The 17130-nt window shown below is 41.7% G+C and overlaps 1 protein-coding gene across 1 annotated transcript in view; it reads left to right on the top strand.

Moving 5' to 3' along the window:
* C13H12orf75 (chromosome 13 C12orf75 homolog) overlaps positions 1 to 17130 on the top strand; it is a 40715-nt gene that overhangs the window by 6726 nt on the left and 16859 nt on the right. The window contains exon 2 of the mRNA XM_055239489.2: positions 11375 to 11399. Within this exon, the coding sequence (XP_055095464.2) occupies positions 11375 to 11399 (25 nt within the window). The remainder of the gene's footprint in view (positions 1 to 11374; positions 11400 to 17130) is intronic.

Here is a 17130-nt window from a genome sequence, read left to right on the forward strand (position 1 = left end):
GAGCAGCCTGGGTGACAGAGCAAGATCCCGTCTCAAAAAAAACAAAAACAAAAACAAAAAAACAAACAAAACCAATGTGAACAGCAGTTTTTGTGGCAAATACAGAGTTTAATAATTGCAGGGCTGGCCAAGTGAGGAGAACAGAGAAATTTCTCAAACCTGTCTCTCTGAGGATTCGGAGGCTAGGGTTTCTTAAGGGGACTTCGGTAGGCAGGGGGTTACTGGGGAATTGGAACAATTGATTGGCTGGGGATGAGGTCATAGGGGCATCTAAAACATCTTTGGGCAGTAAAGTCAGTTCCCAGGAAAGGGTTGGTTCTCAGAACCAGGTGGCATCTCTTGATCTACCAAAATGTGAAATCTGAAAAATATCTCAAAGGCCAGGTCTTTAGGTTTCACAATACTGATGTGATCTATAGGAGTATTTGGGGAAGTTGGAAACCTTGTAACCCCTGGTTACGTGACTCTAGTGCAGTAAGCAACTTATAGGAAAGCACGCTAAACAATAGCGGGTCATTGTTTATGCCTATTTTTTAGTGAGGTTTAAGCCCCTACCGGAATTTTAACCTTGCCATATGAATGCAGCTTTGATCTTTGAACAAGGACAGGGTTGCGGGGGATGGGGTCAGTTTTCCTTGCTTCAAAGTGTAACTATAAATTCCTCTCATAGTTATCTTGGCTTCCATGTTAGAATAAGAAAAAAAACCTATGAAATTAAAAGCAAAGCAAAATAGAGTCAGTTATATTAAATTCCTCTCATTATTTATAATTCAGCAAAGGCAGTTTTACCATGAGCCACTTATAGCTCCATATAGACATGGCTTAAATTTTATTATATCAGCTAAATGTCAGTGCACTAACTTATGCCTGTACTTCTTATATGGCTGCATTTATTTTGGGTTTTTTTTTTTTTTTTTTTTTTTTGAGACGGAGTCTTGCTCTGTCAGCCAGGATGGAGTGCAGTGGCATGATCTCGGCTAAATGCAACCTCCACCTCCCAGGTTCAAGAGATTTTCCTTCCTCGGCTTCCTGAGTAGCTAGGATTACAGGCATGCACCAGCACACCCAGATAATTTTGTATTTTTAGTGGAGATGGGGTTTCACTGTGTTGGCCAAGCTGGTCAGAAATTCCTGACCTCAGGTGATCCACCCGCCTTGGCCTCCCAGAGTGCTGGGATTACAGGTGTGAGCCACTGTGCCTGGCCATTTTTTGGTTTTTACTTGTCTAAAGTATAGCTGCTTGTCTTAGTTCATTTTTGTGTTGCTATAAAGGAATACCTGAGATGGGGTAATTGATAAAGAATAGAGGTGTATTTGGCTCATGGTTCTGCAACCTGTACAAGATGCATGGCACCAGCATCTGCTTCTGCTGAGGGCTTCAGGCTGCTATCATTCATAGTAGAAAGTAAAAGGGAGCGATAGTGTGCAGAGATCACATGGGAAGAGTGGAAGCAGTAGAGAGAAGGGAGGCAGGTGCCAGGCTCTTGCTAACGACCAACCAGCTCTCATGGAAACTAATACAGTTAGAGCCCACTTGTTACCACCAGCCATTCATGAAGGATCTGCCCCTATGGCCCAAACACCTCCCATTAGACCCCACCCCCATGAGATTTGGAGGGGACAAACAAACCAAACTGTAGCACTACTCAACAAGGACAACCTATAAAAATGAGATTTTCTATAAGAGCTTTTCGTTGATATAATTTTCATTGACATAATTTTATGTCAATATATAATTTTATATTTCTAGGACACATTGACCTGAATTTTTTTCCTCTATTATTTGAAGAAATCACTTATGAATCTGCATTTTTTTAATTGCACTCCGAAAAATAAGCATTGCTTTGGATGAAGTAGTGAGCTGTTGTTCCATTTCTTTTGGCCAAACCAAGACTATGACATAGTTTTATAACTATTGTGGGTCAGAAGAGCATAGCAAGCTGTCAAAATTAAAGAGAATTTTATTTACTTTTCTGCAGTTATATTTATATAGTTCTCAGAGGAACTGTTTCTTTTCTAAAACAAATAAGGAGTAAAACATTCCTGCATGTTTTTATTATTTCCCATAAGAGCCATAGGTATTTATGTTTCTGATAATTTATGCTGAAGGAAGAGTGCTTTTTAAATCTTTAGTATTTTTTTTTTTTTTTTTACAAATTCTTCACATACATAATTTTATTTTGGGTGTGTGTGTGTGTGAATTATCACCACTTGGTTTGAAGGTTGTAAGTTAGTATGTAACTTAGCAATTCATTTACCTGTGAATATTTCTAGTATATTTTATAAAGTCGAGTGTCTCTATAGTACAGTGATCATAAAAGTATTAATAGACTAAAATGTACATGACCTTTTCTTTCTTTCTTTCTTTTTTTTTTTTCCCTTGAGACGGAGTCTTGCTCTGTCATCCAGCCTAGGTGCAGTGGCGTGATCTTCGCTCACTGCAAGCTCCGCCTGCCGGGTTCACGCCATTCTCCTGCCTCAGCCTCCTGAGTAGCTGGGACTACAGGCGCCCGCCACCACGCTTGGCTAATTTTTTGTATTTTTAGTAGAGACAGGGTTTCACTGTGTTAGCCAGGATGGTCTCGATCTCCTGACCTCGTGATCCGCCCACCTTGGCCTCCCAAAGTGCTGGGATTACAGGCGTGAGCCACCATGCCTGGCCCTTCTTTCTTTTAAAAGATATAAGTATGTTCTTCATAATAGAGTTTGGCATGTGGGAGGAAACGCTCACATCAGTAAATGTTTGAATCTGTATAATACTGAAGACATGCTGGACAGTATGACTCTCAGTTTTTAATGTATACGACAGGCTGATTGGCTCTCAAAGGACCATCTGTCTGTAGGAACCAAGATATTGTATCCATCTACTTAAAATTACTCAATGCAGGCCGGGCGTGGTGTCTCACGCCTGAATCCCAGCACTTTGGGAGGCAGAGGTGGGTGGATCGCAAGGTCTGCAGATCGAGACCATCCTTGCTAACACGGTGAAACTCCCTCTCTACTAAAAATACAAAAAATTAGCCGGGTGCGGTGGCGGGTGCCTGTAGTCCCAGCTACTTGGGAGACTGAGGCAGGAGAATCGCTTGAACCTGGGAGGTGGAGGTTGCAGTGGGCCGAGATCATGCCACTGCAATCCAACCTGAGCAACAGAGCGAGACTCTGTCTCAAAAAAAAAAAAAAAAATTTACTCAATGCAGTATCTTGTAGCTGGCTTGTGTTATCATTCACAAGGAATAAAGTTCTGTTTGTGTCGTGCATGATACGTATATTACATTTAGTTTCCCTCCAGATATTAACTGCTGTGTATTTTAAAAGAGAATATTTTTTGGAGACAGGGAAGGACAAAGATAAGAAGGTCTAGTGGGTTGAATGGTGGCCCCCAAAAAGATATGTCCATGTTCTCATCTCTGCAGTGAGTGAATGCAACCTTATTTGGATAAAGGATCTTTGCAACTGTAATAAAGTTAAGGGTTTTGACATGAGGAGATTATACTAGATTATCTGAGTAGGCTCTAAATCCAATGAGAAGGGTGTTTATGAGAGACACAAGATAAGAAGACAGACATAGAAGGGAAGGTGATGTGAAAATGGAGGTGGAGCAGAGATGATGGGGCCACAAGCCAAGGAATGCCAAGGAATGCTCGCTGCACCAGAAGCCAGGAGAGGCATGGAATGGATGTTTCCCTAAGGCCTCTGGAAGGAGTTTGGATCTGCTGAGACCTTGATTTTATACTTCTGGCCTTCAGATCTATGAGTGCATAGATTTCTGTTGTTTAAACCACCCAGTTTGTGGTAATTTGTTACAGCAGCCATGGGAAACCAAGACTATATTTTTCTACAGTAGTTCAGGAATGAGACAAAATTAGAATATAAGAAAATGTATTAAACTCTACACCTGGAGTATAAATAATTCTTTGCTTAAATAAATACAGCATGATGCAATCTCGGTGTGATTCATAAAGCCCTTCAAGACTGTTCAGAACCTTAGCCACTACTAGGACACGTACAATTTTTATATGAAACATAAAGAATGTCTGAGAGGTTTTTTTTTCCCCCCCTTCCTGACACCTAATAGTTTGACACCAAGTGTCTTGCAATTCAATTCAATTCTAACAGTACCTGGAGTTAGTGTCAGCCTCCACGGGTTTAACGGGTCGGTCCCACAAGACTGCCCTCCCTTAAGACTCTAGTTGCAAATATTGGGCTTCCAGGTTGCCACACTTCTGTCAACTTGGCTGTAGATTTGGGAGTCTTCACAAATCTCTTCGGGCTTAATGATTTGCTAGAATAGCTTACAGGACTCAGGAGGACACTTTCCTCATGTTTACTGTTTGATCATAAAGAGTCTGAATGAACAGCCAGTGGAAGAGGTACTTGGGGAAGTCTGGAAGTGTCCCAAGTGCAGAAGCCTCTGACCCCAGTGGAGTTGAGCTATGCCACAGTCCTGGTGCATAGATATGTGCATCAACCCGGAAGCTCACTGAATCTAGTAATATGGTTTGGCTGTGTCTCCACCCAAATCTCACCTTGAATTGTAATAATCCTCACATGTCAAGGGCTGGGCCAGATGGAGGTAACTGAATCATGGGGGTGGTTCCCCCATACTGTTCTCATGGTAGTGAATAAGTCTCATGAGATCTGATGATTTTATAAATGGGAGTTCCCCTGCACAAGCTCTCTTGCCTGCTGCCATGTAAGATGTGACTTTGCTGCTCCTTTGTGTTCCACCATGACTGTGAGCCTCTGCAGCCATGTGGAACTGTGAGTCAATTAAGCATTTTTCCTTTATAAATTACCCAGCCTAGGGTATGTCTTTATTAGCAGCATGAGAACAGAATAATACATCCAGTTATTTTGAGGTTTTTGTAGGCACTGTGGTTTGAATGCGTTCCCCAACATGTGTTGGATATTTAATACCCAATGCAGTAGTGTTGGGAGGTGGGGCCTAATAAGAAGTGATTAGGGCTTGAGGTCTCTGCTCCCATGAATGGATTAATGTGTTTAATCATAAATAAACTGGGGGATGAATGGAGTGGGTTGGTTATTGAGAGAGTGGGCTGGTTATTGAGAGAGTGGGTTGCTGTAAAAGCAAGTTTGGTCCCTTCTTGCTCTCTTGCTGTCTTGCCCTTCTGCCTTCCCACATGGGATGAAGGAGCATAAAGGCCCTCACCAGATGTGAGCCCCTCAATCTTGGACTTCCCAGCCTCTAGACTGTAAGAAATACATTTTATTTTCTTTATAAATTATCCAGTCTGTGGTATTCTATAACAGCAACACAAATAGGACCAAGACACAGGCATGGCTGGTTAAATCCTTTGCCACTGGTGATTAACTCAATCTCCAGCCTCTCTTCTCTCTCTGCAGGTGGCAGGGTGGAGCTCAATGTTCCCAGCTTCTAATCAAGGCTTGGTCTTTCTAGCGAACAGCCCCCATCCTGAAGCCATATAGGGGCTGGGCCACGAGTCATCTCATTAGAAGCCTCACAGAGAGGCTCCTGTCACTCATCACTCAGGAAATTCCAGGGGTTTTAGGAGCTCTGTTCCAGGAACCAGGGACAAAGAGCAAATATCTTATGATGAAACTGCAATATCAGATTCAGTTTTTTGAATGTTTGAATAGATTGGGTTTGCTATGCATTTTTAATTAACTGAGAGTTCTGTCATTGAGACTCATGAATAAAATGTTAAAATCTTCTGAAATGTAGAAAGTAAAAGCTAAACAGAGCCAAGGTGAGATGAAGTGATACTGTAAACAACCAACAGTGATGGAAATGTCCTTCTTTACATTCTATTTACAATTTTTGTTACTGAAACTGCATATAATACTTTTCCTGAGAACAAACCTTTCCCCTCTCCATTTTTAGGAAGATATTTAAAATTATGATGATCATTTCTACAGTTTTGGGAAATAGTCATTAAATCTTTTGACCCCCTCTCGTCTGAATTATAATAGTCTCTCTGTATTTTTTGGTGTGTTTTTTTCCCCCACAAGAAACATTGTTACCCTTTTTTCGTTTCTACTTCTCCTGAGGCCTTAGGCCCATTGTACTAACCCACCAAGGTTATGTTTAAACAGTAAGGAGCCAATTTGGCAGGACATGAAGTGGTATTAGGATGAATGATGTGTCCTTGTGGCCTGGAAAAAAATAGATGTAACATTATACATATTTGCTTAATAAATGATAAAGCACATGAACCACAGATACAGTTTAAAGCAAATGGGATCTTGCCACTATCTAATTTTGATCAAAGCACTTTTTGCATAATTACTTAGATTAGGGATTGCCATTTGGTTAATTACAATAAATATATAAGTGAAGTGTAATTAAAAGGTTGCAGTGAGGGTAATTTATTTCTGATCGTTCTATGATTTTATACTTTCGCAGGACAAATAAACTTATGCTTTGCATTTTATGTACTTAGGTACTCTGATAGTTTTGTTCAGGGTTTCCAACATTTGCAACTTTTTTTTTTTTCTTTTGGGAAGTTGTGTGTTAGGGAGTCATATTCTCATTACCCTCGTTACAAGCTTCTCAATAACCACCATATTATCTTGCTTCTAAGATGCACATTTTCTTACCTATTAAAAAATGGAGCACGTTTTACAATCATACACACACACACAGACACACACACACACTTCATGGAGTGTTTCTGACTTCTTTGCCCCACCCCTACCATTGCAGTTATTCAGTTGACGATGCCCTTTCAAATGAGGGCCATTTTAGAACAGAGAATAGTCTGTTGACTTTGTTTTAAATGGTGGCACCATGCATCTCCCTTGGGCCTGCTGGGATGTTAAATGGTGAGCCCAGCAGGGAGGAGGCCCTTGATGGTGCCCATAGCTTGGTGTAATCAAGGTGAAGTGGTTGGAGAGTTCCTGATACTGATTAAAATAAGCACCGAATGCACAACATGTGGCCATTTGTAAACTCATTTCTCATTTCACACACGTTACTGTGCTTTGCCTTCCTGGCTGCATTTGTTGGCCCAGTATGTCCTCATTTACTAGATGCTGAAACAAAGTGATTTAGTGACTGTCAAACAAATATTGGAGCAGGGACCCGACTGCGGTCATCTGCCTTCTGATTTCCCACTGATTTTACCCCATCACCCTGCTGCCATCCCTGAGATGTAGCAGGGCAGCCTTGGCCACTTTCTTCTTCCTGTGGATTGTACTAGATTGCCCCTCGTCTTTAAATGTTGAGGACTCAGCCGGGTGTGGTGGCTCACGTCTATAATCCCAGCACTTGGGGAGGCCAAGGCGGGTGGATCAGTTGAGGTCAGGAGTTCAAGACTAGCATGGCCAACATGGAGAAACCCTGTCTCTACTAAAAATACAAAAAAAATTAGCTGGATGTTGTGGCAGGTGCCTGTAATCCCAGCTACTCAGGATACTGAGGTAGGAGAATCACTTGAACCTAGGAAGCAGAGGCTGTGGTGAGCCAAGATTGTGCCACTGCACTCCAGCCTGGGCAACCGAGTGAGACTCTGTCTCCAAAAAAAATAAAAAAAAAGTTGAAGACCCATGGTCCACATTATAATCATTGTTTTCTTCCCTCTGTAAGACTTGCAGAATCAAAGGCTCACCTCTGGCTCTCCCTTCCCCTGACTCCAGCAAAACCCAAACACACTCTTTATCCTTTTCCACAAAAATAAAAAAGAAAATAAAAGCTAAAAAGATATTTTCTTTTTAGATGTAAACTGAAAATTCTAAGCCCCCCCCCAACCAATTAAATGGACCCCTTTTCTTGGCCAAGGTCATTCCTAAGTTAACCTGAAAAACTCGTTCAGGCCATGGTGGGAAGTGGAGATTGGACATGCTTCATTATACCCTCATCCCTTTGAAATTCAGGCACAACCGACCAGCATTTAACATTAAAACAGACCTTAATAAGACTGACAAAGCAGACTCTTTGTAGCAATAAGATACCAACATGACAGCAGGCTCTAAAAGAAGTCAGGCTGGGTGTGATGGCTCATGCCTGTAATCCTAATAACACTTTGGGAAGCTGAGGTGATTGGATTGCCTCTGTTCAGGAGTTTGAGACCAGCCTCAGCAACGTGGTGAAACCCTGTCTCTGTTAAAAAATACAAAAATAAGCCAGGTGTGGTGGCGCACACCTGTAATCCCAGCTACTCGGGAGGCTGAGGCAAGAAAATAGCTTGAACCCAGGAGGCGGAGGTTGCAGTGAGCCGAGATGGCACCACTACACTCCAGCCTGGGTGACAGCGTGAGACTCCAAAAAGAAATATAAAAAAATAAAAGAAGTCAAAGTATTTTACCCCAAAATATATTTCTTTGACATAAATTTTGAAATGCCAAGCAAAGTTGTCACGTGGGGGGAAAAAATCTATATTCTGTAGATAAATTATCTTCCCTTTCCCTTTTTCCTGATCTAGGAGAAAATTAATGTCTGGCACTTTTTTTTTTTTTTTTTTTTTTGAGACAGAGTCTTGCTCTGTTGCCCAGGCTGGAGTGCAGTGGTGCGATCTCAACTCAATGCAACCTTCGCCTCCCAGGTTCAAGCAATTCTCCTGCCTCAGCCTCCCGAGTAGCTGGGGATTATAGGCGCCCATCGCCACGTCTGGCTAATTTTTGTATTGTTTTAGTAGAGATAGGGTTTCACCATGTTGGCCAGGCTGGTCTTGAACTCCTGACCTTAGGTAATCCGCCCACCTCGGCCTCCCAAAGTGCTGGAATTACAGGTGTGAGCCATGGCGCCGGCCTGGCACCTTTTTAAGTCTGATAAGAAACATTTAAAGGAGCTTCATCTGCAAAATAAAACCTTGGTCTCCACAATCCCTTATCTTAACTCAGACAATTCCAGGAATCAATTGATTCCAGATCTTTAAATAAACTCTTTCAACCAGTTGCCAATCAGGAAATCTTGGAATCCACCTGTGACCTGGAAACAACCCCCCCCCCCACACCCCCACCACTTTTGAGTTATCCTGGACCAAACCAATGTACATTGTACAGGTATCGATTGGCATCTTATGTCTCCCTGCAACGTATGAAACCAAGCTGTAGCCTGAGCACCTTGGACACGTGTTCTCCAGACCTTCTGAGGCTGTGTCACAGGCATTCCTTAACCTTGGCAAAATAAATTTCTAAATTGATTGAGACCTATCTCAATACTTTTTGATTTACATAGATTTTCTTCTAGATTCTCATGCTTGACTCTAAAATAAAACATTCATTTTCACGGGTTTATGATGGCACTAATCTTTTGTTTATTTTTTTTCTATCAAAAACACTCTGCTGTTGGCAGTTTTTCCTATGTTAAGATTTTTTTTTTAAGTTTAGGATTTTTTGGTTTAATAATCTCTGATTCTAAAGCAGTTTACATATGTATAATTTTAACAGTAATGGTGGCATAGAAATGTTCTCCCCTGAAGAAAGGAACTAAGTTTATTACACAGTTTAGGTTTAGTCAAAGCCTTAAAAGAATTCGTTTGAGACGTAGCCTCAATTATCTTTAGGATCAGCTTTGAATTTGCAGTATTACAGATGCAAAATGAGTGTCATTGTTGGACTGTTCTTGCAATTTGGCAATAACTGTCCCCACAGACTCATTTACTTACTTTGTAGCACATCTTCCTTTATTTTTACACCTCTGCGACTTGTGCAGAAGTTATTTTAATTTCTATTTAATATATATCGAAATTGAAATATTAAGTGTGGTGTCTAATAATAACTTAGTTTGCTATTTTTATATGCCAGCTTTGTGTTAAGTGTTTACATTGTCTTTTGACACATTGTCTTTTTAAATCTTCACAATAGCCTTTGAGAAAGGTACTGTTTTACCCTCATTTGACATAAGGAAGGTGAGGTTTTAAGAGGTTAAAGGATGCTTAATACCATATATCTTGTAAGAGTTGGAACCAAGTCTGGTGCCTTCCAGATAAAGATATTGGGAGGAGGAAATGTGAGCAGAGAATCTGTGAGAAGTAATGGGGATGGGGACCAGAAGAGATGGGCTGTCTTTTTCACATGGGTGGTGTATTAGGGTTCTCCAGAGGGAGAGAACTAATAGGATAGATGAATGTATGAAGGGGAATTTATTAAGGAGTATTGACTCACATGATCATTAGGTGAAATTCCACAATAGGCTGTCTGCAAGCTGAGAGGCAAGGAAGCCAGTCTGAGTCCCAGAACCTCAAAAGTAGGGAAGTCAACAGTGCAGTCTTCAGTCTATAGCTGAAGGCCCACAAGCCCCTGGCAAACTACTGGTCTAAGTCCAAGAGTCCGAAAGCTGAAGAACATGGAGTCCGATGTTCGAGGGCAGGAAGCATCCAGCATGGGAGACAGATGAAGGCCAGAAGACTCAGCAAGTCTGCTCTTTCCACCTTCTTCTGCCTGCTTTATTCTGGCCATGCTGGCTGCTGATTAGATTGTGCCCACCCAGATTAAGGGTGGGTCTGCCTCTCCCAGTCCACTGACTCAAATGTTAATCTCGTTTGGCAGCACCCTCACAGACACAGCCAGAAACAATACTTTGCATTCTTCAGTTCAATCAAGTAGACACTCAATATTAACCATCACAGATGGGAAGCCAATGGGAGCAGAGTTAGAGATGCATGTGACTCTTTTTGGAGCTAGGCTGGTGTCTTTGAGGCTTCCTAATTAATTTAGTCCATTGCTTGCATTAGTGCACAGTTTGACTTAACCATGCCATGCAGACACCAACGTAAAAGGTGTGTGGCTTAAAAAAGAAAATGTTTCTCGAAGTCTACCAGTTTTAAAATTCTTAAAATGGGAGGTTGGATTAAGGTGACCTGTAAGATCTTTTTCAGAACTGGCACCTTGTAATTTACAGGAACTGTTAAAGATGGGTGGAATAGATTCCAAAGCTAAGATTTGAAACTTAAACTAAATTTGAAGTTTAAGATTGGAATTTGAGGCCCAGTGCAGTGGCTCATGCCTGTAATCCTAGCACTTTGGGCAATCAAGGTGGGAGGATTGCTTGAGCCCAGGAGTTGGAGAGCAGCCTGCGCAGCATGGTGAAACCCCATCTCAAGAAAAAATACAAAAATTAACCAGGCATGGTGGTATGCACCTGTATTCCGAGCTACTCAGGAGGCTCAGGTGTGAGGATCACTTGAGCCCAGGAGGCAGAGGTTGCAGTGAGCTGAGATTGCATCACTGCACTCCAGCTTGGGCAACAAAGTGAGACTGTATCTGAAAAAAAAAAAAAAAAAAAAAAAAGATTTGAATTTTATGATTTTTTGCCCTCCTTTCTCTATTTTTGAAAATTTTTTTTAAACCCATTTTCTTTTCAGGAATATCACTGTATTTTAATTAGGTATTAGACAACATTTTTGTAGCAATACTATCACACCAATACAAACCTATCTTCTTTTTTCTCTAGGCCCTGCAGGAGCAGCCAAAGATGTGTAAGTATTGAATATTAATCATTTTATAAGCTGTCTTTCTGAGGAAGTTGCTGTTTTTCATGATTATGACCTTTAGATCTCTGTGGGTATGGCTGAAAAGACATGGAAATACTTTGTGTATAATGCACATGTCAAGATGATCATTGTAACTAAAGTGCTATTTGGAGAATGTTCTTTGTGCTTTTCATTAGCCTTTCAGTTGCCTGGGCACTTTAACTCAGGATCTTAAGAAGGGGAAATGTTGAATTGTGTTTCCATCCCAACAGGTATAGAGATTTTTTTTTTCTTTTAGTTAAAAGCAAGTGATTATAGGAGAAATAAGCATGTAGCTCCTATGACTATGCAGTGTTTTAGAGTTAGCTGGGGAGGAAAGGCTGGGGCCAAGCAGTTACCAAGTGTACATTGAATTATTTTAAAGTTGATGACTAGATATTCGAATGAATATATAGGGCCATTCAACATAGTCACCATTGAGCTATCTGGACATTTAATAGTAGGCATCTCCCTGTGGAGAGATCTGGAGCTCAGGAGCATTCAGGATTTCCATGCCCCTTCTGTCTGCATCCTCCTGCCTCTAATCTAGCTATAGCAAGGATACTGCAGCAGTTCACTCTTTAAGAACATTTCTGGTTACCCGGTGAAGGGTGGAATCAACTCTCTCACCCAAAACTGGGTTGGATGTCAAGACTGATTCACCACATCTCAGGAGGGTGTGGAAAGATGTATTGCTCACATGAGGCTTTCTGGGGCGAGCAGGGCAGCCATCCAAACGAGTCTGGTTTTTATTTTGGTTGGAGAGTGGGCTGGGGTGAGGCTACTTATGAATGGGCAGAGGTTTGATCTTCCTGTTGGCACAGGGAAGAAGTGCCCCCACTTACTGGCTTACACAGATGTGGGGCAAAAGGGGAGTGATGGGGCTCGAAAGCCGTCAATGGTCAAATATCAAAAATAAGGCCAGGTGTGGCGCACACCTGTAATCTGAGGACTTTGGGAGGCTGAGGCGGGTGGATCACTTGAGGTCAGGAGTTCAAGACCAGCCTGGCCAACATGGTGAAACCCTGTCTCTACTAAAAATATAAAAAATTAGCCAGGCATGGTGTTGGGCCCGTGTAATCCCAGCTACTCGGGAGGCTGAGGCAGGAGGATTGCTTGAACTGGGAAGGTGGAGGTTGCAGTGAGCCGAGATCATACCACTGCCTGGGTGACAGAGCCAGACTCTGTCTCAAAAAAAAAAAAGAAAAAAAAGAGTCAGACTTTCTTATTTCTTATTACAAAGAATTTAGAGAAGATGAGAATGGGATTGTAAAGCTTTCTGGGAATTAAATATTTAAATATGCATTTTTAAAATTAGGACTTTAGATACAAAGGAAGCAGTAATTGATGGCTTCTAGCTCCTGGTTGCTTTGTTGGAGTTTATTACCTAAACATTTAGCAACAGTGAGTTCTGCACCCTGACCGTATTCCTATTATTGTAATATTTCAGTCTCTCCTTCAGTCTCTCCCTTCGACTTCTATATGTGTTGCCAGATTAATTTTCCTCAAGCACTGCCCTGCACTTGTATAGGACCTCTGCTCAAAACCTTTCAATTATTCCCATCGTCCTCTGGTCTGAACCCAGGATTTATGAGGAATAGGAAGAGCATTTATGTTTTAGTCTCAAACCGACTGGCTCGCATGGCGTGGGAGGAGATGCTGCAGTGGGGAGCGAGCAGAGCCCAGGGCTGGGAGGGCTGTGCAGAGCTGCTCCAGGCCTCTGTTCTTAGGGGCTCCTGCGACCTCATGCTTCTTGCTCCTGTCCTTGTGTTTTGCTGTGCCCACTGCCTGGAATGGCCCTTTTCCCTTTCTGTTTGTAGAAATGCCATCTGTTCTGTAGGGCATGTGTGTTATCCTTTGTGAGAAGTATTTCCTGGCTTTCTCAGCTGCATAGCGTGTCTTTCTCCTCAGAACCTTCACAGCATTTTGGACCTTTCTTGTGGGGCATCGTGTTGGGTATATCGTAGTTCTTCATGTTCTTGTCTTTTCTCCCCTGGGGACTGAGAGTGGAGAAATGCCTTACCCATTTTATTGCGCTCTAGAGTTATTCATGTCATGCTTTGATCGTAGTTTGTGTTGAATAAATAGTTGTTGAATCAATTCCATCATTGCTCTTTAAGGACGGAGTGATTTCATGACTCTTTCTTTTTCTAATAAAATTTAGTGATGATTTTGCCAACAGAATTAACCGTTCCAGGATGTGAGATGCCATTTAACTACTTAACTATTTCACTATTTAAAATCCTGAATTCTTCAGATTTAGGTTTTCTATGACTGTACCTCATTCTATGTCCTATAACTTTAAAATAAAGTAATTTATTAAATAAATGACATTTTAAAAACAAATGCAGTCAATTTAACTGGAAAAAGTTAAAGAACATTATAATATTACTTTTCCTTACACAAAAAGCATATTCAAACACGTTCAATTTTTTAAGTGGAAGCTATAGATTTATAAATCTTGACTATAATATTAGGTGATGCCATGAATGAATGACGAGCTAAGAAATTAAGATGACTTAATTTTTTTATTATGCACATTAAAATTATTTTTTTTAAATCTAAACAGACTGATCCCAAACCAGAAGAATTGGCCAAAATAGTAGAATAAGTACTGAGAGTAAAGAACTTAGAATAGGGCAAACACAATATTATGCAGACCACAGGAAAGTCTTTTTGGGAAAATGGTTGTTATTTTTGGAAGCCAGAAATACTATATATTTAAAAAATAAATTCTCTAGGAAAGGTCTGCAATTTTTACTGCTCCTCCTTTTTTCTTATTTATTTGCTGTTTTCTATAGGTGAGAAGTCCGTATATAATAACAAATAAAATGATGTATCTATCCTGAAGTAGGTCACTGTCTACTAGGGACCAAAATACAGTGTGAGAAGTGCTAATTATTCCAGTGTTCAGAATTTAATGCTGGTCTTGGAATTGAAGGATGAACAAGAGTTCATGCAGAAAAGGGGAAAAATGGCAACCCAGGGCAGAGGACAAGCATGAAAAAAGGCATGGGAGTGCAAGAGGACAGTAGGTCTGGGACCCGCCAGCCAGGTGGTGTCCCCCTGGAGCCTGTGGTACAGTCCGGGCAGAAGTGAAAGATGAGATTGATGGGCAGGGCTGGCTTGTGAAGGGCCTTGGGTACAACGCCAATAATTGTGCTTGTTTTTTTTTATGCATTTGAAGGGCTGATAGAGATTTTAAGGTGGAGGAATTAAATGATTATGTTTGAGTTTTATGGCAGTAACTCCCAAAGCAGTGTGACACATGGGATGAGGGAGGGTGCAGGCACAGAGGAATAATGGAAGTGAGGCTACAAGAGGGTCAGATGGCAGAGGGAAAGGAGAAGAGGTGATACAAACAAGATGCATTAGAAAATGCAATTAATAAGATTTGTTTAATGACTGAATGGGGAAGGAAAGGAAAGGAAACTCTGAGGATAATGCTGCAGTCAAACTTGAGCCAAGGGAAGCTATGGCTGATAGTCCAAAGAGGTCATGGGGGGCTGAAGGAGGAAGAGAAGTCATTGCCTGTGTCATGATGGCCACATTGGTCACCCTGGGGACTGTAGTTTCAGTTGAGCAGGGTGAATGATAACCAAGTCAAAGTGGAAGTGAGCCAGGTGCAGGGAAGTGGAGAGAGTGATGTGGGTCTTTGGTTTTACGCTGTTTGGCAGTAAGGAATGGAGGGATTTTGGTGGCTTTAAGAGGAGGCAAATTTTCAAAATATACTATATTATAAAAAGAATACCAAGGAAATTTGGAAAGTACAGGAAAGTATTTTTTAAGAGAAAAATTCGGCCGGGCGCGGTGGCTCACGCTTGTAATCCCAGCACTTTGGGAGGCCGAGGCGGGCGGATCACGAGGTCAGGAGATCGAGACCACGGTGAAACCCCGTCTCTACTAAAAAATACAAAAAATTAGCCGGGCGTGGTGGCGGGCGCCTGTAGTCCCAGCTACTCGGAGAGGCTGAGGCAGGAGAATGGCGTGAACCCGGGAGGTGGAGCTTGCAGTGAGCCGAGATTGCGCCACTGCACTCCAGCCTGGGCGACAGAGCGAGACTCTGTCTCAAAAAAAAAAAAAAAAAGAAAAATTCAGTTACTATTCTACCACCAGAGACAATCATTATGAACATTTTACACTTCAAGTGTTTTTTGGTTAGTTGTTTCTGCACAATTGTGAGTATGGTTGATTTTGTGTATTGAAGTTTGTTTTTCCTTTTGCCTTTTTTAAAAAAATTATTTTTTGGCATGGGAAATAGTAGCTGGGACTACAGGCGCCCGCCATCACGTCCGGCTAATTTTTTGTATTTTTTAGTAGAGACGGGGTTTCACCGTGGTCTCGATCTCCTGACCTCGTGATCCGCCCGCCTCGGCCTCCCAAAGTGCTGGGATTACAAGCGTGAGCCACCGCGCCCGGCCGAATTTTTCTCTTAAAAAATACTTTCCTGTACTTTCCAAATTTCCTTGGTATTCTTTTTATAATATAGTATATTTTGAAAATTTGCCTCCTCTTAAAGCCACCAACATCCCTCCATTCCTTACTGCCAAACAGCGTAAAACCAAAGACCCACATCACTCTCTCCACTTCCTTGCACCTGGCTCACTTCCACTTTGACTTGGTTATCATTCACCCTGCTCAACTGAAACTACAGTCCCCAGGGTGACCAATGTGGCCATCATGACACAGGCAATGACTTCTCTTCCTCCTTCAGCCCCCCATGACCTCTTTGGACTATCAGCCATAGCTTCCCTTGGCTCAAGTTTGACTGCAGCATTATCCTCAGAGTTTCCTTTCCTTTCCTTCCCCATTCAGTCATTAAACAAATCTTATTAATTGCATTTTCTAATGGAGGAGGCATGGATATTGCTGTAGGCTAAAAGACACGAACCAGGAGAGTAAGAAAAGCTGATGGTAGTTTGGGGAGGGGGTTTTTCTCTGGTGATGGAGAGAATAATGATGCATGTAGATCCTATGACAGGCTGGAGAACTCAAAACCTATCTAGGTTAACCTTCAAAACTTGAAAGCATGATTGACAATGTCTAGAAACTTAATCACCATAAGAAAAAGCCTACATGCGTATCAGAAAACAAGCCTTTCTTTTCCGCTCTTTCTGTCTCTTTGAAATTAAATCACAGTGCAGTAACACACTGAACAAAACAAACAAAAAAGTAAATTCAGGGTAATGACATTCGGCTGCTTTCACAAACCTGCGAACATCAACCATGTTCTTATTTTAGTGTAGCAGATTCTCAGCTATTTGGCACAAATAGGCTGCGTTGGGATATTTTTGGTAGGAAATGGCAGAAGCCCAGTTTAAATTGGCCTAAACAAACAAACACAAAGGAATTTATTGGCATGAGGAGTGGAAAAGCTCCAGGGACTTGGCTGTAGTCACAGCTGGATCCAGGTGATCAAAAACTCTCTTCTCTGCTTTCGTCTTCGTTCTTAGGCAGCTTTCCTCAAGTGGTGACAAACAGGACCAGTTTATATCTTATCAGCTTCCTAATTCCTGTGGAAAAAAACAGCTTCTTTTTCCTTGTAGTTTGATCAAAAGTCCTGGGGCTGGGCTCTCCTGGCCCGTTGGGGTCGTGTTCCTATCTCTGAATCAGTCAGTGGGCCAGGAGAATGTGGGGTTCTCATTGGCCAGGCTGCGGTCATGTGCTCACCACTGGAGCCAATCAGTATCATTAGCCC

The sequence above is a fragment of the Symphalangus syndactylus genome, chromosome 13 (genome assembly GCF_028878055.3).
Source record: "Symphalangus syndactylus isolate Jambi chromosome 13, NHGRI_mSymSyn1-v2.1_pri, whole genome shotgun sequence".
In the NCBI taxonomy this organism is placed as follows: domain Eukaryota; kingdom Metazoa; phylum Chordata; class Mammalia; order Primates; family Hylobatidae; genus Symphalangus; species Symphalangus syndactylus.